General features: G+C 43.4%; 1 protein-coding gene across 4 annotated transcripts in view; it reads left to right on the forward strand.

The window, feature by feature from the left end:
- Positions 1 to 27,213, forward strand: part of NEB (nebulin) — a 439,712-nt gene that overhangs the window by 157,091 nt on the left and 255,408 nt on the right. For 3 of the 4 annotated variants that reach the window (XM_085869257.1, XM_085869259.1, XM_085869258.1), the window contains exons 44-51: positions 151 to 258; positions 352 to 663; positions 1,849 to 2,052; positions 2,181 to 2,285; positions 3,305 to 3,412; positions 3,506 to 3,817; positions 7,995 to 8,198; positions 22,882 to 22,986. In XM_085869257.1, the coding sequence (XP_085725383.1) occupies positions 151 to 258; positions 352 to 663; positions 1,849 to 2,052; positions 2,181 to 2,285; positions 3,305 to 3,412; positions 3,506 to 3,817; positions 7,995 to 8,198; positions 22,882 to 22,986 (1,458 nt within the window). The remainder of the gene's footprint in view (positions 1 to 150; positions 259 to 351; positions 664 to 1,848; positions 2,053 to 2,180; positions 2,286 to 3,304; positions 3,413 to 3,505; positions 3,818 to 7,994; positions 8,199 to 22,881; positions 22,987 to 27,213) is intronic. The other variant, XM_085869260.1, reaches the window with a different exon arrangement.

A 27,213-nucleotide genomic window follows, 5' to 3' on the forward strand; every position in this document is an offset into this window, starting at 1 on the left:
GTGTTTAACTTTATGATTGCCTTGAAATATTGTTAGTTTTGGAGTGTTTTTAGATTTTAAAAGTATAAAACTAGTGGTCTTTATCTTTTTAAAATTCCTCTTATCTCTATTTTTCATCATAATCCATGCAATTGTTTTGTTTTGTAACAGAACTATTACCGGCTGGGATGGGAAGAGACAAAGCGGAAAGGATATGACATGAGAGTGGATGCAATTCCGATCAAAGTAGCCAAGGCATCGCGAGACATTGCCAGTGATGTAAGTGCCTTCAGCATTCCTTAACGATACTCTCTGGTTATGGTGGTGTATCATTGCAGTACTGGTTTTTAACTTTTGTTTTCTCTCTGACAGTACAAGTACAAACAAGCCCATGTTGCTGCTCGGGGTAAATGCGTTGGCCTGCAAAGCCTCCAGGATGATCCCAAGCTGGTATGGTCCATGCACTTGGCCAAGATTCAAAGTGACCGCGAGTACAAAAAGGGCTTTGAGGAAAGCAAGACAAAGTACCACGTATCAAAGGACACTATGGATGTGATCCATGCCAAGAAAGCTCAGGACATGATCAGCGATCTGGGATACAAACAGCAGTTCCACCACTACACCATGCCCCCGGATGCTGTCAGCTTCGCACTGGCCAGAAACAGAAATGATCTGCTGAGTGATGTATGAAATGCCTTGTCTATTACAGCTTTCATTATTTCTTTATTTAAATATATACATATATATATATATATATATATATATATATATATATATATATATATATATATATATATATATATATATATATATATATATATACATTGAATACTAAAAATTAATAAAACATAGTTTGTAGATTCTTGGAAAATAAACAACTTTGAAAGGTCTTTATAAAAAATTAATTTCTGCATATAGGTGTAATGCGCCTGATTTGAGTGGTGTGGTCATTTATTAGATCTTTGATAAGAATTGTTTATGACTAAAACTGCGATCTGGTGCAGTTCCAGCAATGAGAATCACATTCTGTTGCACAGTGTCCTTTCGAGAGGATGATAATCCAGCTCTCCTGCCAATTGGACATCCTTCGAACAATAATGACTGGCACTGCTGATGTTTCAAAATCATCGAATGTGTTCAGCATTGACTTTACAAAATCTAATTTCTCATGCGATCCAATGACATTAGATGAGATTGTTATCAGATTCATGAGAAATGACTGAACCACAAGGCCTTATCCCCCCCCCCCCCCATGAGTCTCTATTTTGAACACAAAAAGTGTGCATAAATAAGATCTTTCAAAGACAGGATTGACCATTTTGGCTGGTTGGTACAATTCCTTTTTCTCACAGTAGCCTAAAGCTCATGGAAGAGTTTACAGATACATGAAACCAGGAATAAGATATTAGGAGACTTTCAGGTGCATTTACAAGAACATCAGTACATAATGGACAAATCAACATTGTCGGTGGGATTTTAATGTGAGATCTAAATAGCATGAGGTAATTGTTCATACAGGAATACTAAGTAGGACAATTTGAATGGTAGTTCCAAACAGGACAGTCATTGACTAAACTTGCTGCATTATCATAACAAGGTTGCATGTGGTGAACCTACAAAAAGCATGATCAAATTTTCATTTCAATAATTGGCAACATGAAAACTTATTTTGAGCAACAGGCCCATTTTTCTACATTGTGAAGGATCCAATCACAATTTGATTACATTATTTTTATAACCTATTGTTTAATCAGCTGATGATATCGCTAGCCATAAAGCAAACATATAATGACTACCATTATTAACAACTTTTTGAGAATGCAAGGTATTTCAAGATTATTCCATCTAAATCACTTTGAATTTTCCTAGAATATTTACAAGGCAGATCTGGAATGGCTTCGTGGAATGGGCTGGGTTCCGGTGGGTTCCCTGGACATTGAGACAGCCAAACATGCCTCCAAAATCCTGAGCGAAATCCAGTACCGACAACCTGTGCAAAAAGTCGCTTTCACAGCCGTTCCTGACTCGATGGAGTTGGAACTTGCAAAGGCCAATACTTTACAGATGAATAACGTGAGTATAGAGCAGCTCTCATATGCAATGTCAGCTATTGGCAGGTGTTCATCTGATCTTTGAAAATGGTGATTATGACTTGACAGAAGAGCTGAATTTGTTTTTGTCTTGATGTTTGTGTCCTGAAGAAACTGTACCGGGCAGAAGGAGAGGATATGAAACACAATTTCAACCTCCCTGCTGATGCTCCAGAGTTTATCCAGTCCAGAGTTAATGCCATCAACATCAGCAAAGTAAGTATACATTCCACCATTGAAGGTGACCTTGAAGCTTCATGTTAAGTTTTCTATTGTGTTGAAAGGTATGGCAACTAAAAGTCCAATGAGGCATGGGGGATGCACGGAAAGGGATAACGTTTAATAGACCAACCCGGTCCTTGAAATGTGATCCTATATAGAAATGGAGGTGGATACTTTGAGTCCTGGGAGGACTCTGTTACACCTTCTGAAATCTACCAATTGAGATTACAACCAAAAGGAGGCTGTGTAATTATAAAATAAAGGTCAAAGACATTATGACACAATAATAGAAAATCCACATCACGCCGTTCCTGTGTGGAATTTTTTTTGACGTGACTGGCTGGCTTCGCAGGCTGCATCTATTTGATTTAATTTCAATAATAATATTAACATCTCTATCTCTGGCTCTGTCTCTGTCTCTCTCTCTCTCTCTCTCTCTCTCTCTGTCTCTGTCTCTGTCTCTGTCTCTGTCTCTGTCTCTGTCTCTGTCTCTGTCTCTGTCTCTGTCTCTGTCTCTGTCTCTGTCTCTGTCTCTCTCTCTCTGAAGTCATGTTTTGCTCTAGTCTGAAAGTAATCAGTTTCACAAGGAACCCTTTTGGACAAATTCAGTAGTTTTTAGATCACAATTATGATAACTCCATCCATCCATTGGGACCATACTCTGTGCAGAGCGTTGGTTCTGCCTAAGTAGTCTCATTGGCTATTGCATACAATCCTGGACAGTTCACCACTCCAACACAGGATACCAACAAACTGGCACTCATTTTGCCAACCTCGGAAGGATGACAGGCAGAGTCAACCCCACCTGGTATTAATTTAACAGCTGAGTGGGATTTGAACTCAGGATCCTGGGATCCCAAGCCCACCACCCTAACCATTAATCCAACACCAGCACACTTATGATGTGGTTGCCTACTATCTCTTTACTCTTCAAACCAGTGATGCGCAGCTGCCCTAACATTCCAGGCATCAATGAGTATTACTAATTTTATATAAAAACTTCTTAATTACAGAATTGCTACAAGCTGGGTTGGGAGGAGACGAAGAAGAAAGGCTATGACATGAGAGTGGATGCCATTCCTATTAAAGTCGCCAAGGCCTCGAGAGACATCGCCAGTGATGTGAGTGCTTTCAACACCTCAACAATACCCTCGAGTTATTGTGGTGCATTGCACTCAGTCTGATTTTTAGTCTTTTGTTTTTCTCTCCAACAGTACAAGTACAAACAAGCCCACATTGCTGCTCGGGGTCAATGTGTTGGCCTGAAAAGCCTCCAGGATGACCCCAAACTGGTGTGGTCCATGCACGTGGCAAAAATGCAGAGTGATCGTGAGTACAAGAAGGCTTTTGAGGGAAGCAAAACAAAGTATAACCTACCGAAGGACATGATGGACGTGACTCATGCAAAGAAAGCTCAGGACATGATCAGCGATTTGGGATACAAACAGCAGTTCCACCACTACACCATGCCCCCGGATGCTGTCAGCTTTGCACTGGCCAGGAACAGGAATGACCTCTTGAGTGATGTAAGTTGTCGAGTTTTCAGTGGATATAAGAACCGTGTTATATCAGTTCGCAGAATTTACAATTAATGCTTTATTATATCGATGCAAATTCAAGTCATGAGGAGCATTACTTATAATCATGAGACTCAGCATTTGTTGTGTGAGTTTGTGCAGGTCATATGCATAATTACTGATTCAATGGTGCAAGTGTAGATGTGCATTCACTTCTCATAGTTCTCAATATGGTCTGTCAGACGGAGGATGAATGCCACAATTAATTCGACTTGTGGCATAGAAGAATGATTGTTTGCATTGTAATGACTCTTGTTAGCCTGTTGTTGGCTTAACAGCTGAGGTGGCTGGCTTGAGATCTTAGGATCTTGAGTTTCGAGCCCTTGTCGTGTCATTAAATAACACGAGGTGGGTTGACTCAGCCTGTCAAGTATCCGAGATTGACAAAATGAGTACCACCTTACTGGAAACAGGGGCACTGCATCAGCGGCACAGCCGTGCTTCCAGAAATGATGCAACCAGCAGCCACAGGCTGCCTATGAAACAACAACAATGACAACCAAATGTCAACACAAGTTTATTTTTAACACTCAAAGTTGCTCTTTAACTCGTACTTCAACGTTGTGCAAACAAACAAGAAATTCATCACGTTGAGGTCTTTTGAAACTGCAAGCTAATAGCAATTATTATTTTATTGCTTTTCCGAGCTTATTGTTTTTCGTTTTTAAATTTTTTTAATTTATCCATCTGGCAATGATGATTATTGGTTCACGAAAAAATATTTTCACGAAAAAAATAAGTGACCACTATATTCGTTATTGTTGTCTGTCTTGTCTGTCTGTCTGTATGTCTGTCTGTCTGTTGGGTAGTCGATGTAGTCGGAAATTTTTTTTTTTTGAGATTTGTTCTACCCTTATGATCAGTATTTCCGTCGATATGTTTGTTTGTCTGTCTGTCTGTCTGTTTGTTGGGTAGTCGATCTCGTCGAAAAAAAAATTTTTTTTGGAGATTTGTTCTACCCTTATTATCAGTATTTAAAATGGCGATTTCAGTTAATACAATGGCAATTTCGATGAAACTTGGTTGGTAGATTCATACCATGACCTTGTTGTGTGCAAATGAGAACCGTTGCTATGGACACCACCGTTGCCGAGCAACGGGACTTTGAAATTTTTTTAAAATCATAAAAAAATTATTTTTTCGAAAATCAAAAATCGGGCCACGAGCGACTGTGGGCAGTACATTCAGCCATATTGTCAAAAATTTCCAGCTGGATCCTATGAAAACTGTCGGGGAAGATAAACTTTGAATGAACCCTGGTCGAAAACAATAAAAAAACGAAGTTCGTAATATCTCAGAGACTATGAGTCAGATATACATGAAACTGGTATGGTAGGTTCATGGTATGTCCAAGTTATGTGTGAGTGAACCGTTGCTATGGACCCCTCCGTTGCCTAGCAACGGCCGACTATCCATGTCCGCCTACCGGCTTGTTGGGTCGTCGATCCAGTCGAAAAAAAAATTCGAAAAAAGTTTCTTTTGTGATCTATCCTTATTATCAGTATTTCCGTCAATATGTTTGTCTGTCTGTGTGTTGGGTAGTCGATCGAGTCGTAAAAAGAAAAATTCGAATTTTTTTTTTCGATTAAAACTTTTTTTTTTGATCGACCCTTATTTGTTGGTCGTGGTGTCGGTGTGTCCGTGTGTGTGTTTGTTGGGGGTTTTTGACACCCTTGCAGTTCGATTTTGATGAAATTTGGGTGAGAGGACCAGTTTATGACCTCGTTCTGCATAGGTACTGGTTACTAATGCCCCTTTGGTTGCCAAGCAATGGGACTTTGAAATTTTTAAAAATCATATAAAATTAATTTTTTTGAAAATCAAAAATCGGGCCACGACCGACTGTGGGCAGTACATTCAGCCATATTGTCAAAAATTTCCAGCCGGATCCTATGAAAACTGTCGGAGAAGATAGACTTTGAATGAACCCTGGTCGAAAACAATAAAAAAACGAAGTTCGTTATATCTCAGAGACTATGAGTCAGATATACATGAAACTGGTATGGTAGGTTCATGGTATGTCCTAGTTATGTGTGAGAACCGTTGCTATGGACCCCTCCGTTGCCTAGCAACGGCCAAAAAACCTCAAAATGTGGGGGTATTTTAACAAAAAAAAACAATCTGCAGCATTAACCGTTGAAGCCAGGATCATGAATTTTTTTGTGCTTAATCCTCAGGTCATTGCCCATCGAACGGGCCCATCGCGTCAGTTTCTATTGGGTAGTCGACGACCCATGTCCGCCTACCGGCTTGTCTGTCTGTCTCTCTGTCAGTCCCGAGCATAGCTCCATGGGTTTTGATCCGATCCTGATAAAAATGTTGGTGGGAGGTTTATATCATGATCTAGTTGTGTTTTCCTGAGAATGGGCGTGGTGCGCCCATTATGGGCGGAGCTACGTCCAAAAAACGTGTTTTTAGGGGGGTAGCCAATTTCAATTTGCATCTTCTCCCAGGGCGTTTGTCGAATATGACAGGGGTTTCAGTATTTGGTTAGCCCAATGGCACCTGCATAGCTCCACGGAGCTCGATTTTTCATTTTCATCCCAAGGTCAAGGTCACAAGGTCACAAACTTAGAAAATTGCGAATTTTTACAGAAAAATTTATCTTCTCCGTGGGGTTTGTCGAATCTGGCAGGGGTTTCGGTATTTGGTTAGCCCAATGGCACCTGCATAGCCCCACAGAGCTCGATTTTTTTTTTTCATTTTCGTCCCAAGGTCAAGGCCACAAGGTCACAAACTTAGAAAATTGCGAATTGTGGTTTTTGGTGGTAGCCAATTTCAATTTGCATCTTCTCCTAGGGAGTTTGTTGAATCTGGCAGGGGTTTCAGTATTTGGTTAGCCCAATGGCACCTGCATAGCCCTACGGAGCTCGATTTTTCATTTTCGTCCCAAGGTCAAGGTCACAAGGTCACGAACTTAGAAAATTGCGAATTTTGACATAAAAATCATACGACCGCCCAAACTTTGAGAGCTCGGATGACAATATTTTTTATGCATAATCTTGAGGTCATTCCCCATCTAAAGTCTTGAAACATTTTGCTCTATCTCGAACACCTTGCCCGTGGTGCCCCCCTTAAAGTTGTTTTTACGCTGATTTCATCAAAGTGTGGATAATCCGAGGAGTGCGAAATGCCATATAGTCTATATGACGTTATATTGTTCCTGGAATGTTCCAGAGGAAGTTTTGCACCAAAGGTCATAATCCTTGACCTTTGACCTTTAAAGTTCACAAAGGTCAAATTTTCAATGTTGTGGGAATCGAACCGGGTTTTCGACCTTCTTTGACGAACTAACTCCAATAAGCTATAGCACGTATCCTGTTTCCTTATTTTAAGGTCCACAACATTGTTTTATGACCTTTAAAGGTTATGCAAAGGTCAAATTTTTTTAAGTTGTTGAACGAAACCGGGTTTTCGACATTTTGCAGCTAATAACCTGTCACCCGTACCACATCATGTTGATCATTTTTATAACTTGGTCAAAAATCATCACATTGTCTCATCCTTGACTTCTGAAACAATTTACATCGTCAAATACCGCTCGTGAACCATCGTCGTCTTCAAACTTGTCATCGTTTTAAGGCTAATGCATTCAGTCTGGAGCCCTTGTTTTTCATTTCAGTTTTTTAAGACATTATAGCAATCTTTGAGATCAGCGACACCAGTCGTTATCTGTTGCAGTAATGCACCTACTGTTCCTTTCATTTAAAATAACTCAGCTCAGCTGCTGAATTTCCTGATTTTAACCACTCTGGCATATGTCAATTGGTTTGGTGTGAAAAGCAGAAAACAGGTGTGACCATTACAGCTTCTAATGTGTAACCTGCGCACGGTATCGCCGAACATCAAACCCTCAGAGCGTTTTTAATGATAAATTTTGCAGTTTATTTATTCCTATTCTCAATGTACACTGTGGCCCACTGATTCAGCAATTGTTGTTGAGGTATATTTCCCATGTTCATTAAATCAGTGCATCTTACTGAGGATGCAGTCACGAAAAGTTCAATGCCCAGGCATATCAGGAATTATGTTCACATACAGAAGTTAAACACCAGACATAACTTCAATGTGCTTTTTCTCTGAACATGTTTAATGAAGAGATTACTGACTTTTGTTGCTTTGGCAGACTGTTTACAAAGCAGATATGGAGTGGATCTGTGGAACAGGTTGGGTCCCCATTGGTTCCTTGGATGTGGAGACAGCCAAACAGGCCTCCAAGATCCTGAGCGAGAGGAAATACCGACAACCTGTGCAAAACATCCCTTTTACAGCGGTGGCTGACTCAATGGAGATGGAACTTGCGAAAGCCAATGCTCTGCAGATGAATGTCGTGAGTGAAAAAGGGGGTGTTTTTTATTGAGCAAAAGTAGATTGCACAAGTGCGTCATGCACACAAAATTGCAAAAGTCTCAATCTCTTCGTACTATTAACTTTGGTTCTTGTATCAATGCAACACCTACTTATACCTCTACATGACACCTTGTTTCCACCAAGTTTGCAAACCTGAGCTTATGATCAAGTAAGTTTTGATGTCTGTTTGTCTTCAGTTTTGGTTGCACTGCAAGTTATTTTCTCCCTATATGAACGTCCGCTGGGATTTCACATGGTTAACATAGATCGTTGAGATTGTCATGTGTCTTGTGCCCGCTTTGCGAAATAAAAATGCGCGAACACATTTTCATGTCACTCAGCGAGAAAATTTCATTCCACGGAGATTTCCACTTCCACAGTAATTGAAAAGTTGTGTCAACTTGCCTGATAGGTTCATATGTTACTTGCACATTATATAATTCACAGAAAGAATCCGTCAATGTGCGACTCCCCCTCCCCTTTCTTCTTATCCCTTCTTTCTCCTTTGACCTCTTCTTTTGTTTTCCCTTTCCTTTCCTCCCTCTGCCTTCCCCATTTTCTCCTCTGATCCCCTTCTCACTTCCACATTTCCTCTTCTCTTTTCCTCCTCTCTCCATCTCCTCTTCTCTCCTCTTTTTATCCTCCTCTCTCCTTTCCCCTTTGTTCCAATTCTCGGTCTAGAGTTATGCACACTCATCTCGAAGGCACCTGGCCTGGGTTTGAATCCAGACCCAGCTAAAAACTGTCATTCCAGTGTGATTCATCAATGTGTGTGCCATCCCTCGGATGAACATGAAATTAACATCCTGTCTATTGGTGGGCATTAAAGATCCCAAAGATCCCTGAAGGTGGACAATAAAGGTGTCCTTCTCAAAGAGAAGGTGAACTATCGCCAGCACCATGAACGAATTCCAAATTCCTGCCCGAACTTCTGCTGCGAGAGGCATGGCAAACCATTCAGCATGACCCTTGGTCAATAAATTGCTTTAGCAGATCCAATGCTCTGCAACATGGTACCTCATTCACATCCAGTATATACAGAGACATGACAGAAGTAAAGAGACAGCATGATTTTTAAAGAATATATATTTTGAACATTTGAAGTTCATTTGATCCATTTTAATGCATACACAAGTATTTTGTGGACTTGCCATTTGCAGATTTCAATGCTTTTACTCTTTCAGCCACAGAACTAACAAGTTCCAAAATGTTGTTTTGTGGGATTTCTGCCCAGACTTGCCGCAAACGGGTTCGCAATTCTGCCCGTGATGTTGGTTTCCTGGACTTTTTCCGAACAGCTCGATTCAATATGACCCAGAGGTGTTCAATGGGATTTATGTCAGGTGACTGACTTGGCCATGGAAGTCGCTTGATCCTTTTTTTGGCCTGCCATTCTTTGGTCTTTTTTGCTGTGTGGCATGGAGCTCCATCTTCCATGAACAGAGTGTTGTTTTTGACCATCTGACCAGTGGCGAAAAGGGGAGATGTCCATCCTCAAGGATAGAAATGCATATCGTAGTGTTGATGTTGCTAAAACACTCCACAAGCTCTGACCGACCAGTGCTCCAGATTGCTCTCCACACCATCACTGAAAAACCACCATGTTGAACAGTTGGTTGCAATCGGTTCAAAGAAAACTCTTGACTGGGAAATCTCCAGAGCCACATGCGTTCACTTTCAGAAAATTGGGACTCATCTGAAAAAAATGACGGTTTGCCAAAACTCCAAGGGTCTGTTGGCCATCTCGTCAGCTCCTTTGAATGTTGGCTGGTCCAACAAGAGGTTTTCTCCTAGCTGTTCTGCCATAGTAGCCCAGTTGATGAACGTATCGCACGGCAGTTCTTCAGCTAACTTGTCCTCCTCTGCAACATTTGCTGCCTTGCAACGGGGAGTTTTCTCAATGGACCGCTTGACAGCTTGAAGACACCTTTCTGAGGGCCCAGATGTACCAGAACGGGAAGTTATGGATTCCTTACCTTTGCTGGTGAATTGCACAATCACCCGATTGAGCATAGAAAGTAGAATGCCAAGGTTCTGAGCTATTTGATGCTGGCTGACTCCATCTTCCGAATGGCCAACAATTCGTCCTCTTTGAAAATTGGAAAGTTTGTGTGCTCCCTGTGTTCGAGGCAGAGTTAATTGTCGTGCAAGGCCCAGGAAATCGTTTCTGCAAATAATAGTTGAATATTTGTACAAATCGCTGAATAAAACTTGCTTTATACAGATGAAATGAATAAATTTCAGGTGTCTATTTACTTCTGCAATGCTTGTGTGTGTGAATATATATATATATATATATATATATATATATATATATATATATATATATATATATATATATATATATATATATATATATATATATATATATGTACAGTGGGGAGAACAAGTATTTGATACACTGCCGATTTTGCAGGTTTTCCCACTTACAAAGCACGTAGAGGTCTGTAATTTTTATCAGAGGTACACTTCAACTGTGAAAGACGGAGTCTAAAACAAAAATCCTGAAAATCACATTTTATGATTTTTAAATAATTAATTTGCATTTTATTGCATGAAATAAGTATTTGATCACCTCCCAACCAGTAAGAATTCCATCTCTCACAGACCTGTTAGTTTTGTCTTTAAGAAGCCCTTCCATTCTCCACTCATTACCTGTATTAACTGCACCTGTTTGAACTCGTTATCTGCATAAAAGACAGCTGTCCACACTCAATCAATCAGACTCCAACCTCTCCACAATGGACAATACCAGAGAGCTGTCAAAGGACATCAGGGACAAAATTGTAGACTTTCACAAGGCTGGGATGGGCTAGAGGACAATAGGCAAGCAGCTTGGTGAGAAGGCAACAACTGTTGGCGCAATTATTAGAAAATGGAAGAAGTTCAAGATAACAGTCAATCTCCCTCGGTCTGGGGCTCCATGCAAGATCTCACCTCATGGAGCCTCGATGATGATGAGAAAGGTGAGGGATCAGCCCAGAACTACACGGCAGGACCTGGTCAATGACCTGAAGAGAGCTGGGACCACAGTATCAAAGAAAACCATAAGTAACACACTACGCCGTCATGGATTAAAATCCTGCAGCGCAAGCAAGGTCCCTCTGCTCAAGCCAGCGCATGTCCAGGCCCATCTGAAGTTTGCCAATGACCATATGGATGATCCAGAGGAGGAATGGGAGAAGGTCGTGTGGTCTGATGAGTCCAAAATAGAGCTTTTTGGTTTATACTCCACTCGCCGTCTTTGGAGGAAGAAGAAAGATGAGTACAACCCCAAGAACACCATCCCAACCGTGAAGCATGGAGGTGGAAACATCATTCTTTGGGGATGATTTTCTGCAAAGGGGACAGGACGACTGCACCGTATTGAGGGGAGGATGGATGGGGCCATGTATCGCGAGATCTTGGTCAACAACCTCCTTCCCTTAACAAGAGCATTGAAGATGGGGCGTGGCTGGGTCTTCCAGCATGACAACGACCCGAAACACACAGCCAGGGCAACTAAGGAGTGGCTCCGTAAGAAGCATCTCAAGGTCTTGGAGTGGCCTAGCCATTCTCCAGACCTGAACCCAATAGAAAATATTTGGAGGGAGCTGAAGGTATGTGTTGCCCAGCGACAGCCCCGAAACCTGAAGGATCTGGAGAAGATCTGTATTGAGGAGTGGGCCAAAATCCCTGCTGCAGTCTGTGCAAACCTGGTTAAGAACTACAGGAAAGGTCTGATCTCTGTAATTGCAAACAAAGGTTTCTGTACCAAATATTAAGTTCTGTTTTTCTGATGTATCAAATACTTATTTCATGCAATAAAATGCAAATTAATTTTTTTTAAATCATACAATGTGATTTTCAGGATTTTTGTTTGAGATTCCGTCTTTCACAGTTGACGTGTACCTATGATAAAAATTACAGACCTCTACGTGCTTTGTAAGTGGGAAAACCTGCAAAATCGGCAGTGTATCAAATACTTGTTCTCCCCACTGTATATAAATATATATCTTCTTCTTTCGGCTGGTCCCGTTCGGGGTCGCAACAGCGGATCATCCGTATGATCCACATAGTGATTTGGCACATGTTTTACGCCAGATGCCCTTCCTGACGCAACCCTGGTCGCCTCTTACGGCACAGGGATATGGTACACCTAATTTAACCGGGGTATACACCAGCCCAGTATACTGGTACTCATTTCGCCAACCTCGGAAGGATGACAGGCTGAGTCAACCCCCTGGTGTATTAATTCAGTGGCCCAACGGGGATTGAACTCAGGACCATTTGGATCCCAAGCCTGTTGCCCTAACCACTGCGCCAACACCAGGCTATTATATATATATATATATATATATATATATATATATATATATATATATATATATATATATATATATATATATATATATATATATATATATATATATATATATATATATATATAGATAGATAGATAGATAGATAGATAGATAGATAGATAGATAGATAGATAGATAGATAGATAGATAGATAGATAGATATATATAGATATATATAGATATATATAGATATATATATATATATATATATATATATATATATATATATATATATATATATATATATATATATATATATATATATATATATATAGATATATATATATATATATATATATATATATATATATATATATATATATATATATATATATATATATATATATATATATATATATATATATATATATATATATATATATATATATATATATATATATATATATATATATATATATATATATATATATATATATATATATATATATATATATATATATATATATATATATATATATATATATATATATATATATATATATATATATATATATATATATATATATATATATATATATATATATATATATATATATATATATAGATATATATATATATATATATATATATATATATATATATATATATATATATATATATATATATATATATATATATATATATATATATATATATATATATATATATATATATATATATAGATATATATAGATATATATATATAGATATATATATATAGATATATATATATAGATATAGATATATATATATATATAGATATATATATAGATATATATATATATATATATATATATATATATATATATATATATATATATATATATATATATATATATATAGATATATATATAGATATAGATATATATATATATATATATATATATATATATATATATATATATATATATATATATATATATATATATATATATATATATATATATATATATATATATATAGATATATATATATATAGATATGTATATATAGATATGTATATATAGATATATATATATATATATATATATATATATATATATATATATATATATATATATATATATATATATACACATACATATACACATCCGGAGTTCTGCCCGGTGAAGATCTGTGTATATGTATATATATATATATATATATATATATATATATATATATATATATATATATATAACTAACCCTATATATGTATATATATATATATATATATATATATATATATATATATATATATATATATATATATATAAACATACATATACACATCCGGAGTTCTGCCCGGTGAAGATCTGTGTAGATATATATATATATATATATATATATATATATATATATATATATATATACATATATATATACATATATATATATATATATATATATATATATATATATATATATATATATATATACACATACATATACACATCCGGAGTTCTGCCCGGTGAAGATCTGTGTAGATATATATTGTTGCGGTCTTCGCGCCCGCCGGCGTGCGACGGCCACGTAACTCGAATCGCGGCACGTCGCCCACCGGACGGACAATCCAGTCGTGACCCTCTCGGACTAACGCCGGGAACCAGTCACGGGTGGACCTTTCGGTCTCACCGCGATCGAGCCAATCAGCCCCCTCGTGGGATAGGGTTGCTCGCCAAATTCGAACTACCTAAGTACCCACGCGGAGGGTAGACCGGGCGATCGCACCTCGCCGCAGGTCGACTTCGGACACGGGCCACTTAAGCGACCCGTTCCGTGCTATCAGAATAACCGAGCGGTGTTATCGTCGACCTCGACGGTTCGATTAATTATCGGGCGTATTCAGCCCACTACCAACCCTTTACGTGAAGCAAGATGGGGATTCAATGGAGGAAAAGACGAAGCGAAGCGGGAGAACAGTTCAACAATAAAGCACATTTATTCGCGGCACACGGGAAGCACACAAATACAATTCCACCAAATGCACACAAAAAAAGAAAACACAATTCCATTTACACAAAAAGCAAACATAAAAGTGAAAACACAGTGCAGAGCTAATACCGACTACCGAGCACACGGCAACACTTATACAATTCTACTTCACAGACGGCGCCGACAACACATACCCAAAACCAAGGAAAAGAACATCCCCAAGAATGAGGCAGGCCTGAGGCCGAGACCGGGTCGGGCCTACCCGTCTGGTGATGAGACGCGGAGCGGCGATGGCCCCGCAACCCGCGGGCCTCGTGGACAGTGCCTGGCAGGGGGTGGGAACGGGGCCCCCTTGGTCGCACTATCTCAGCGCGGGGGGAAACAGGAGGGGGTTGCTGATGCTCGGGGTATAGAGGATCTTTATTATCCCTGGTGTGCGTCTCCACCTCGGCCAGGTCGCGCTGCCGGCCTCCCTCGGGCGTGCAGCTCCTGGCACCGACGCGAGCACCCCCTCGTCCGACTCTCTTCAGCTTCTCCAGCCACTGCAGGCTTCGGGCTCCAGACTTCCACACTCTTCTCTCTCTTCTCCGACTCCTTCTCGTTCTCGTTCTCCTTCTCCTTTTTCGTTCTCGTTCTCTTTTGCGACTCTCCTCCTTTGACTGACGAACACCGTCCTTTTATCCCCCCATAGCTTCGCCTTTGACCCCCTCCCTTTGACCTTTCACCTCGCTCCCCATTGGCCCGAGAAAAAGTGGGCGTGAAGGCTTTTTGATCCACAAATTTGCATATATCGATCGCCCTGGGGGCGGGGCCAATTCGCCCCTCGCTCACCGATTGGACGGCAAAAAGTGGGCGTGTGTCGTTTTTGATCCGTTTTTGAAGCACAAAATCCGTGATTTTGTACACGCTGTTCGACGCGCGTTCTGCATGAGTCCAACACCGGTACCCACAGCGGGGCAAGAACGGTGGCGATGCTACGGTTGCGAGGTGTGACGGGAAGGTCGTGGCGGTTGTGGTGAAGCGGCGTTGTGGTTGGTGGTTGATGTTGTGGTTGTGATGGTAATCATGACGGTTGGTCCAAAATAAAGATAGTAAAAGAAAAACGGCTATCCTGAAGAGTCGCAGCACGTATAAATGACATGTATTCCCACTAGACAACGGGTTTGGGCCTAACTACACATGCACTTACCGAGATACCTCACCTAAGGGACCTGAATGGTGGTTTGCGAATCTGGTAACCACAACACTACCCCCTTCCCTTTTTACAGACTCGTCCCGAGTCGTCAAATTTTCGTGTGCCATCATGTGTAGTTTTCCCCTAGTACATTTTACCTACGGATCCCTGAGTGCGACATTCATGGTATTCGTGTCCCCAAAATAAATAACCTGAGGGCTGCGTAACTATCTAAACAAACTCACTCACACGGACGACTTAAATAAAATTGCCGGCGCTAAGACAGACATGCCGGGGGCGCACTCATATTTACAGTACATCTTAACCTTAACTTACAAATTTTACACTAAACCATGGCCCAGGATCATTGAACTCTGCAAAAAGAAAGCAGTTAGCAGGGAGCCAGGCTGCCCGCATGCAGTCTCTGGCTCAAACAATGCAGGTGACAGGGAACGTGGCTGGCTGCTCACACGCAGTCCAAGGCCTTCCCTTTTGAACTGAACGCAGTGAACCACAACGGTGCATGGGCCGCACAACGCAGTCTCCGTGCCAGCTCAAGTGGCACACGCAATGAGCACAACGAATGGATGCATGAACGCAAACACGGTGCACGGGCCGCCACTGCAGGCCCGTGTTGTAGCTGCCAACAGGGCAGTTCTTGCAGCTTGCAAACTGTTGCCTTGCGGATCCTGGCGCACATGGAAATGAACAGGGGGGGCAAAGCAAAAATTGAACGGGGCTGGTGAACGTGGGCAGTGGGCATGGCATGGCAAAGGTGAGCAGGCAAACACAGCCCGCAGAAGAAGGCCGCTGCAGGCAAACACAGCCGGCAGATGAACTGGCCGGCACAGGCCTTGAAGTACCACAGCTGCAGATGATCCGGCCGGCACAGGCCTTGCAGCAACACAACAGCTGCCGATCAAGTGGGCCGGCACAGGCCTTGAAGTAAAAAAACAGCCAGCCGATTAAGTTGGCCAGCTTTTGCCGTTCAGTGGAGGTTGGTGGAGGGAGTGCGGTGGTGCTGGCCACTTGGAAGGCGGGCTCGGACCCACCTACCTGTCTCCCTCCCAACCTATCGCCTTTGCCTGTCACTGTACATACCCACTCCCTTAATTTGTCAAACCCCAATTTAGCCCCAACTTATTTTTTTTTTTGTTTTTATTTTTACTTCCCCACTATAAATCGTCCCCTAACCCCCTTTATCGTCTTTGTTCGGCTAACCTATCCTGTCACCTAGCCTACTCCCAACCCCTACGTTCCCTTCCCGGAGGGGAATAAGGGAGAGCTAACGACCTGTGTCGAGGCCCAACGAAGCCTCAGAATGGCCTCCCCAGAGTTCGGCGATCTAACCCAAAGTGGGTCCAGCGGCCCACAACGACAGCGAGGGGATGGATGGTGCGGAGGGGTACATCTCCTAATCTACCCTATCCATTTAACTGTTAAACTACCCCGGGGCTTTCAACAAGCGCCTCTCGCTTAAACTATTGGTTCTAACAACCCAGATTCCCGTCGCCTGTGTTGGTGTCCTCACAATTTCGGGCCTCGCCCCCCAATTTTCTCTCCGTGCCCTCACACGGTCTCCTGGCTGGGACACGTGGCTCCCTTTGGCAGGCACGACCCTCTGCCGAATCTCCCGCTATGGCACCCCCGGGCACTACACTGCCTCCGAGCCTACCAGCTCCCTAACACCGGGGAGTGCCCCCATGGCACCTCCCCTGAAACGCACACGTGGCAGGCCGGCCTCCCGGGCCCCTTTCCGAGGGTCGCCCGTGCCCACAACACTGCCCACGCGGCTAATGGCGCCCGGGCCCCCGCACCAAGCAGGCGCACCCGTGCCCACTACTCTATCCCGGCCCCCTTGGGCCCATGGCCTACCGCGGCCGACTAGCCTGGTGCCCGGGGTACCCACTCAGCGATACTCACCTTTCGCAGCCACGCTCCCAAGCCCGTCAACAGGGCTCCTGCACCCCTCCAAATGGGTCTCGAGCCTACTTTCCCACCAACAGCAAAACGACCTCCATTTTTCAATTTGACTAACCCAGCTAACTCACTCTACACTGACCCCGGGGTCCCTTGGGCGGGAGTCACTCCTCCCCCCAATCACTCATCGCACCATGCATTCCCCATTCACTCCACACACACAGACCCGCTGGCCTCACTCACTCACCAAGCACATGCTTCCACTTCACTCACCAACTCTCCAACACACACACCACTGAACTCTGCCATCCTTCTAACTACATCCCCTAACTAACTCGTGCTCCCACTTCGTCCCTTAAACTACAGCACGTTCCTTTTAACCTACGTAGCTAAGCTACGTCCCCTCTACACATCCAAAAATCTGTCACTGTCTCCAAATAAATCATTTTATTTCCCAACCTAAAGCTCATCGAAATCCCTCCAACTAATCCATTCCACGGACCCCATGAGGAGTTACCCCTGCCCCATGGAGTCGGTCTAGCTAAGCTAACCCTTCCCCCTAACTAGTTTTCATCCTGTGCCCAGGGTCAAGGGGGTCTTTCACCCCTTGCCCAGGAATCCTGTGCACCCGAAAGTGAGGCTTGCTTTTTATTTTTATTTTTTTTCCATGCGCAGCACCTGCGCGGCAACTCAGAGCTCGCGCACTTTGCACCTGTCCGTGACGTCATGCAGCTGCACGTGTTCCTCGTCCCTCCTTGGACGGTAGCATCCGGCAGAGATACCCCTCCTGCCGGATTCCAACCACACGTGCAGCCATGACGTCACCGTGCGCAAAAAAAAAAAACACAAGCCCCACGTCTCGAGGGGTTTCCCACGCGAACACATGTGCTCTGCCCGTTGGAGCTGAACACACACGATCGCGTGGAGAACCCGTCCGGTCCAAATCCATTTACCTGCCTAAACTTTGTCCGTCCGCGGGATCGGCAAATCCACCGCGTGCGTTTCCGGACCGGGACTTCACTCTCGCAAGCGAGCACGTGGCGGTCTCGTGCGTTGCACAGCACGAACCGCGTGCTCACTGCTGGGTGAACCCGGCACGGTCCCCGAAATAGCTACAGCCGCTACTCGGCTTTCTCTCCTCTGTCGCCGTCGTCGTCTCCATTCAACCCACGCACACCTGCGTGTCACGACGCACACAGTCCACTCCATCACATTCACACGGGGAGACGCGGCTGCGTGCTCCCGCATGCCAACCGACATCTCCCTCACATACCGCTCTCTCACACACGCGGTCTCCCTTGCACTCGGCCGTTCACTCACGCGTGCCTCACTACTCACACAAACCATACTATTTACACACGCGGGGGCACTCACCCGCGGTGCCTCATCCACACTGGCCGTTTCACTCACACACACGGCCTCTTCCACACACGGTGCCTCATCCACACACCGTCCCTCACTCACACACGCGGGGGCACTCACCCGCGGTGCCTCACTCATACTGGCCGTTTCACTCACACACCATGTACTCACCTCACACGGTGCCTCATCCACACACGGCGTGCTGGGAAGCACGTACTCCGGCACCATCGCCACCACACCACTCACACACGGGGTCGCTTCCACACACGGGGACGCACTCACACCTTGCACCACACACACAGGGACAACCACACTGGGGATTCGTGTCCCCACAAGAGTCTCCGGGGCCTCTATACCCCCCAAGCTTTCCAAGCACCTGTCCACAGCACCCATCCCCTCAACCTCGCAAAGCACGACCGAACTCACCTGGTCGTGACTCGCCTCAAGGGGGCATACTCCCTCCCCTCGTTCCTGGAGGAGGCCATCCAGGTGCTCGCACTGGGTCTCTACCCAGTCCGCCAGCTCACCCCCATTATCCTCCACTACCTCTGTGTGTGTGTGTGCGTCACTTACCCCGTCTTCCTCGTGTAGTCTTTCCTCTATTTTTTCTATCTCCCGTGTCTCTGCCAACTCTTCACCCTTTACCTCCCTTGTCTCAACTATTATTTCCTTTGTCACGGCCCTCATGCCCGCCTGCAGGCATCGGCCCATGTTCTGCGTCTCACCCCGGAACTTTTTCATTTCCTCCTTCATGTTTGCTTCCATTCCGTTTATTTTTGTATCCATCTTTTCGTTTATTTGTTGTGTATTGCCTTTCATTTCGTTTTTCATTTCATTTGTCATTGCCGCATTCATTTGTGCCAGCATGGTGAATAGCTGGGCCATGTCGGATGCACTCAAGTGAGCCGTTTCGGCAGGGGTTGGGGAAGGGTCTTGGTGGAGAGGGGGGGGGAGGTGTCATACACCGCGGCCGCTGCCGCACCCACCTCGGGCCCTGGGTTCAGTTGGGCGAGTCCGTGTTCCTGCACAATCAACATTTCCTGCTCGGGGATTCCATCCTGTGCCATGGATTCTACATTACTACACATATACATTTCTAATACCCCCGGCTCCCGCTCGCCTTGAGACGCCATCTTGCTTCTCGTGAAGGGTTAATTTGCTCGCTCGTAATTTGGAGGGAATCGGGGGTCGCTTCTCTCACCCCTGGACCGATTCCCGTGAATTTAGCCGGAGACAGGAGAGCCCGTTTTCCTGTTTTCCGATACCAGTGCCGCGAGGAGGGCGATGGATTTGTATCGCACGACCTGACACCAGTGTTGCGGTCTTCGCGCCCGCCGGCGTGCGACGGCCACGTAACTCGAATCGCGGCACGTCGCCCACCGGACGGACAATCCAGTCGTGACCCTCTCGGACTAACGCCGGGAACCAGTCACGGGTGGACCTTTCAGTCTCACCGCGATCGAGCCAATCAGCCCCCGCGTGGGATAGGGTTGCTCGCCAAATTCGAACTACCTAAGTACCCACGCGGAGGGTAGACCGGGCGATCGCACCTCGCCGCAGGTCGACTTCGGACACGGGCCACTTAAGCGACCCGTTCCGTACTATCAGAATAACCGAGCGGTGTTATCGTCGACCTCGACGGTTCGATTAATTATCGGGCGTATTCAGCCCACTACCAACCCTTTACGTGAAGCAAGATGGGGATTCAATGGAGGAAAAGACGAAGCGAAGCGGGAGAACAGTTCAACAATAAAGCACATTTATTTCGCGATGCACACGGGAAAGCACACAAATACAATTCCACCAAATGCACACAAAAGAAGAAGAAAACACAATTCCATTTACACAAAAAGCAAACATAAAAGTGAAAACACAGTGCAGAGCTAATACCGACTACCGAGCACACGGCAACACTTATACAATTCTACTTCACAGACGGCGCCGACAACACATACCCAAAGCAAAAGAAAAGGACCACCCTCAAGGATGAGGGGGTAGGCGGGCCTGAGGCCGAGACCGGGTCGGGCCTACCCGTCTGGTGATGAGACGCGGAGCGGCGATGGCCCCGCAACTCCGCGGGCTTCGTGGACAGTGCCTGGCAGGGGGTGGGAACGGGGCCCCCTTGGTCGCACTATCTCAGCGCGGGGGGAAACAGGAGGGGGTTGCTGATGCTCGGGGTATAGAGGATATCTCCCTGTCTCGGGTCCCGCGACGCGCGTCTCCACCTCGGCCAGGTCGCGCTGCCGGCCTCCCTCGGGCGTGCAGCTCCTGGCACCGACGCGAGCACCCCCTCGTCCGACTCTCTTCAGCTTCTCCAGCCACTGCAGGCTTCGGGCTCCAGACTTCCACACTCTTCTCTCTCTTCTCCGACTCCTTCTCGTTCTCGTTCTCCTTCTCCTTTTTCGTTCTCGTTCTCTTTGCGAACTCCCAACTCCGAACTGCGAACTGCCGAATGCGGCCCCTTATATGCCCCGTGGCTTCGTCCCTTCACCCTTGACCCTTTACCTCCGACCCTTCACCTCTAACTGGCTCCCCATTGGCCCGAGAAAAAGTGGGCGTGAAGGCTTTTTGATCCACAAATTTGCATATAGCGACCACACTCCAACGCCCTGGAGGCGGGGCCAAATCGCCCCACGCTCACCGATTGGACGGAACAGAAGTGGGCGTGTGTCGTTTTTGATCCGTTTTTGAAGCACAAAATCCGTGATGTTTTGTACACGCTGTTCGACGCGCGTTCTGCATGAGTCCAACACCGGTACCCACAAGCGGGGCAAGAACGGTGGCGATGCTACGGTTGCGAGGTGTGACGGGAAGGTCGTGGCGGTTGTGGTGAAGCGGCGTTGTGGTTGGTGGTTGTTGTGTGATGGCTGTTGAGACGTGGTTGGTGGTGGTAGTAATGGCGGTTGGTCCAAATTAAAGATAGTAAAAGAAAAACGGCTATCCTGAAGAGTCGCAGCACGTATAAATGACATGTATTCCCACTAGACAACGGGTTTGGGCCTAACTACACATGCACTTACCGAGATACCTCACCTAAGGGACCTGAATGGTGGTTTGCGAATCTGGTAACCACAACAATATATATATATATATATATATATATATATATATATATATATATATATATATATATATATATATATATATATATATATATATATATATATATATATATGTATATATATATATATATATATATATATATATATATATATATATATATATATATATATATCTCTACATTTATGTGTATATATTCACATTACACAAACATACAGAAACCCAAAAACACAGACACTTCTTTCCAGATATACAGGTCTGTTTATGTGTGCAAATATGCTTGAGACACAGGCAACCTGTGTTCTACATCCTTTGTGATACCTCCATGTGATTCAATAATAATGCTACGAGGTATCTGAAGTCAGTCAATGCCTTGATGGCTTACCTTGTGATTTATATTGGCCGTGCGTCCTCCTCTCCTCACATTTTGGACAACTAAACAGTTGGAACAACATCATCAATAACAAGTGGCCAAAAAGTTGGATTGCCAAGGAGGTGACATTCAGGATCTGAAATAAATATATTTTGCCTAAAAAATAAACCCAAAATACAGTCAGAAGAAGTTCAGAATCGTCGATGGCAAAAGAGGAAGTCTCCACGAAGCTGATGACATCACAGAATGGAGCATGTACAGCAGTGCACCAAGGGAGATAGGCACAATAATCTACTCTGTAACATACTATTCTCGTGGAGTAATTGCTGCATAGGTAGCAACCATTCAACCATGTTTAGACATGGCTGTACAAGTTGAAATTTTCATTTCCTTTTGAACTGAATCAACAATTGTTAGGCTTATAGCACTGGCAAGATCATCAACTGACAATGACTGAGTTTTGTAAACACATGATAATCGGATGAATTTTGTAATCTCTGCATGTGACTGTTTGCAGAAATTGTACCATGCTGGAGCAGAGGAGGTCAAACACAAGTACAACCTGCCATCAGATGTTCCACAATTCATTCAATCGCGAGTCAATGCCATAAACTTAAGTGATGTGAGTATTGTGATTTATAAAAGCTTCCGAGTACATTGTTCACATGTAATGGTTTTATGTGAATTAAACGTTGTCATGCTATTGCCTCCTCCACCTAAGGTGGGTGGAGGTTATGTTTACACCCTTGTCTGTTTGTTTGTCTGTGAGCAGGATATCTCAAAAAGTTCGACACGTATGCGGTCAAAATTTGGTGGATTGGTTGGGTGTGTGACAAGGCCGAATTGATTTGATTTTGGTGCAGATCCAGATCTGAATCCGCTGACTAAAATTTTTTCAGTGATTCTTCACCATTGAGAGATAGGGCAAAAAATGATATATAGCAAGATATCTCAAAAAGTTGTGGACAGATTCTGACAAACTTTGGTGAACAGCTTTGGTTTGTGACAAGGACGAAATGATTCGATTTTGGTGAAGATCTGAATCCGAATACGATAATTTTTTGATTTTATAAAGGCAATTCTTCACTGTTGAAAGATCGGGCCAAAAACAAAATATAGCACGATATCTCAAAACGTTGTGGACAGATTTGGACAATATTTGGTGGATGAGTTGGATAGGTGACAAGAACAACCCGATTAGATTTTGGTTGAGGTCGGGATTCAGATCCAGCCTATCGGTGTGATACAAAACGTGAAATGTTCAGCCTCATGGAGGTACGCACTCTTCCGAGTGCCCTTCTAGTTGGTAGATGGAACACCTCATGAGCATGGCGGAACGTTACGGTTTTTAAAATCAGAAAACCCATCCCAAGGATAAAACAAAATCATCCCAGTGGTACTGAAAAGAGAGAAACTCAATAATAGAGGAAAAGGGTTAGAATCACCAGAAATTAATCTTTTTCATCACACAAACGGCAGAACCAGAAAAGGATTTGAGGCCGAGCACATGTGCTGAGGTTTTGTTCCTTTAAGGCCCTGTCACACCTTGACGATTTAGCCAGCGTATGCCTGACGTATGCAAAATTTGGCTAAACGCTGACACACGTCGAATACGTTATGGGTAAGTTTGTATACGTTAAGAGCACACTGGCATACGTCGTAGTACGCTGGCCTACGTCGTAGTACGCTGGCTTTTTTCATAGTACGCTGGCATACGTCTTTGTACGCTGGAATACGTCGAATACACTATGGGTAAGTTTGTATATGTTAAGAGCACGCTGGCATACATCGTAGTACGCTGGCATACGTCGTAGTACGCCAAGGTGTTAGACAAATTTTCCATGCTTGAAATTTTTTGACGTATGCCAGCGTATGACTCGCACGTTCGCATACGCTTGGCCATAAGTTGTAGGCACGTTACGCGATCGTTGACACACGTCGACACACGTTACTTGTAAGTTACTCATAAGTCGAAACACGTCAATGTAATGGTTAGCGTCAGTGTTCCAGACTCCCTGGTTTTTATTTTTATTTTTATTTTTTCTTCGGTATGACGGTGATGTTGACACTTCGATTTCTAGTGCGGTTATAATATAATATAATTAATAGGCTGCCGCTCAACGATTTATATCATAACCGCACTAGAAATCGAAGTGTCAACATCACAGTCATACTGAAGAAAAAAAAAAAACCAGGGAGTCTGGAACACTGACGCTAACCATTACCTCGACGTGTTTCGACTTATGAGTAACGTACAAGTAATGTGTGTCGACGTGTGTCAACGATTGCATAACGTGCCTACAACTTATGCCAGCGTATGCGGAACGTGTGTGATACGTCGAGTACGTCGAGAAATTTTCAACATGCTGAAAATTTCTCGACGTACTCGGCGTATGACGACGTATGCCAGAAAACTACGACGTATGCCAGCGTGCTCTTAACGTATATAAAACTTACCCATAACGTATTCGACGTATACCAGCGTGCTCTTAACGTATAGAAAACTTACCCATAACGTATTCGACGTATACCAGCGTGCTCTTAACGTATATAAAATTTACCCATAACGTATTCGACGTATGCCAGCGTGCTCTTAACGTATATAAAACTTACCCATAACGTATTCGACGTATGCCAGCGTGCTCTTAACGTATATAAAACTTACCCATAACGTATTCGACGTATGCCAGCGTGCTCTTAACGTATATAAAACTTACCCATAACGTATTCGACGTATGCCAGCGTGCTCTTAACATATACAAAACTTACCCATAACGTATTCGACGTATGCCAGCGTGCTCTTAACGTATATAAAACTTACCCATAACGTATTCGACGTATACCAGCGTGCTCTTAACGTATATAAAACTTACCCATAACGTATTCGACGTATGCCAGCGTGCTCTTAACGTATATAAAACTTACCCATAACGTATTCGACGTATGCCAGCGTGCTCTTAACGTATATAAAACTTACCCATAACGTATTCGACGTATGCCAGCGTGCTCTTAACGTATATAAAACTTACCCATAACGTATTCGACGTATGCCAGCGTGCTCTTAACATATACAAAACTTACCCATAACGTATTCGACGTATACCAGCGTGCTCTTAACGTATATAAAATTTACCCATAACGTATTCGACGTATGCCAGCGTGCTCTTAACGTATATAAAACTTACCCATAACGTATTCGACGTATACCAGCGTGCTCTTAACGTATATAAAACTTACCCATAACGTTTTCGATGTATACCAGCGTGCTCTTAACGTATATAAAACTTACCCATAACGTATTCGACGTATGCCAGCGTGCTCTTAACGTATATAAAATTTACCCATAACATATTCGACGTATGCCAGCATGCTCTTAACATATACAAAACTTACCCATAACGTATTCGACGTGTGCCAACTTGGTTCGGCAAATTTTTTCATACGTCGGCATACGCTGGCTAAAACGTCAAGGTGTGACAGCGGCTTCACACTTCGATGTCTCGTGCGGTTATGATTTGAATCGTCGAGCCGCAGCCTATGAATAGCCTACGCCACGTGATCGTCGGCGATACGCTGCCGCGCGCTATGCATAAGTTAGACTGTCGTTGGGCATAGGTTGTGAACGCAGACAACACGCTCAGCATTCGTTGATATAAGTTATCTATATGTGATTAAAACGTTCTGTGTACGTTACTAATATGTTCTGCATACGTCCAACACGTTATTATACGCCCAAAACTTTAAAAGAAACTAATAGTTCAGCGTACGTCAGCGTTTTACCTACATTTTGAGACCTTGCCATACGCTGGCTAAAACGTCAAGGTGTGACAGCCCCTTTACCAATCAGCTTGCAGAACACTCCCTAACTGGCTTAAGCACTCAAGAAGCAGTCCGACGAAATGTATGATGAGGAACGGCTGGCGAGGCAAGTGATTGTAAGCTGATTGATAATGGAACACACACACACCCCATGGATCAGCTTTTTGTGTGAGTTTGTGTTTACGGCTGGGGGTGAGATAAGGAGGTTATCGTTATTATAATTACATAAAATAATTTGAAATTTATCCACGGGAGGGGCCATTTATGGTGCCAAGACTGGGATCCATCTCAATGCAGAGCTCATGGTGCAGGGCTCATGGGGGTTTTCGTAAAGTATAATTTTTAGGGGGAGATCTTGTATTGCATTTACTTTCTAAAAGTGATCTTGTGTTTAAAAAGGTTGGACACCACTGCTTTAGGCCTTAGGGTACCAGATATCCTCGATAATGCTTATGACTGCTGGCTTTCTAGTACCCACTGCTTCACATAAATCTTGTGTGGTGATTGTTGAGCTTATAAGAAATGAATAAAATGAGGACTACAGGAATTTTCTTTTAATGATCTCATTCACCTGATACTTGTTTTCTGGTGTCAATGCCATGGCAGGGTGATTTCTGCATGGCTCATCTTTAAGGTCAGTTTCTCCACTCGTAAAATGTGTTGCCCACGTTCAGGTGTGCCAACATCAACGATTGAGTAACCATGTATATTTTTCTGATGCACATTAATGTCAGCAAGATGTAGTCCCTCTGCAGTGGAAAATACTTCAACCATAACTCTGCTTTGTCCACACTTCAAAGTCAGCAACCATTTTAGTTGTGTGTGTGATTGTCACGTGACCTATCACAGTGACAATTTGGATGAAAGGTCGGGAAATACTATTCCTTCCGGATAAATTTTATTGTCTTCCTACGAGTTATACTTGAAAATAAAAATATATGGAGCCATTACTTTCGTACTGACCCTCGTACATTCATCTGCCGTGTTAACATGTGTTATTTTGTTTTCGTGAGTCATACTTTTGAGAATT

This window comes from Eptatretus burgeri, chromosome 2 (assembly GCF_056783735.1).
Source record: "Eptatretus burgeri isolate ZD-2024b chromosome 2, Ebu_testis_v1, whole genome shotgun sequence".
Lineage (NCBI taxonomy): Eukaryota > Metazoa > Chordata > Myxini > Myxiniformes > Myxinidae > Eptatretus > Eptatretus burgeri.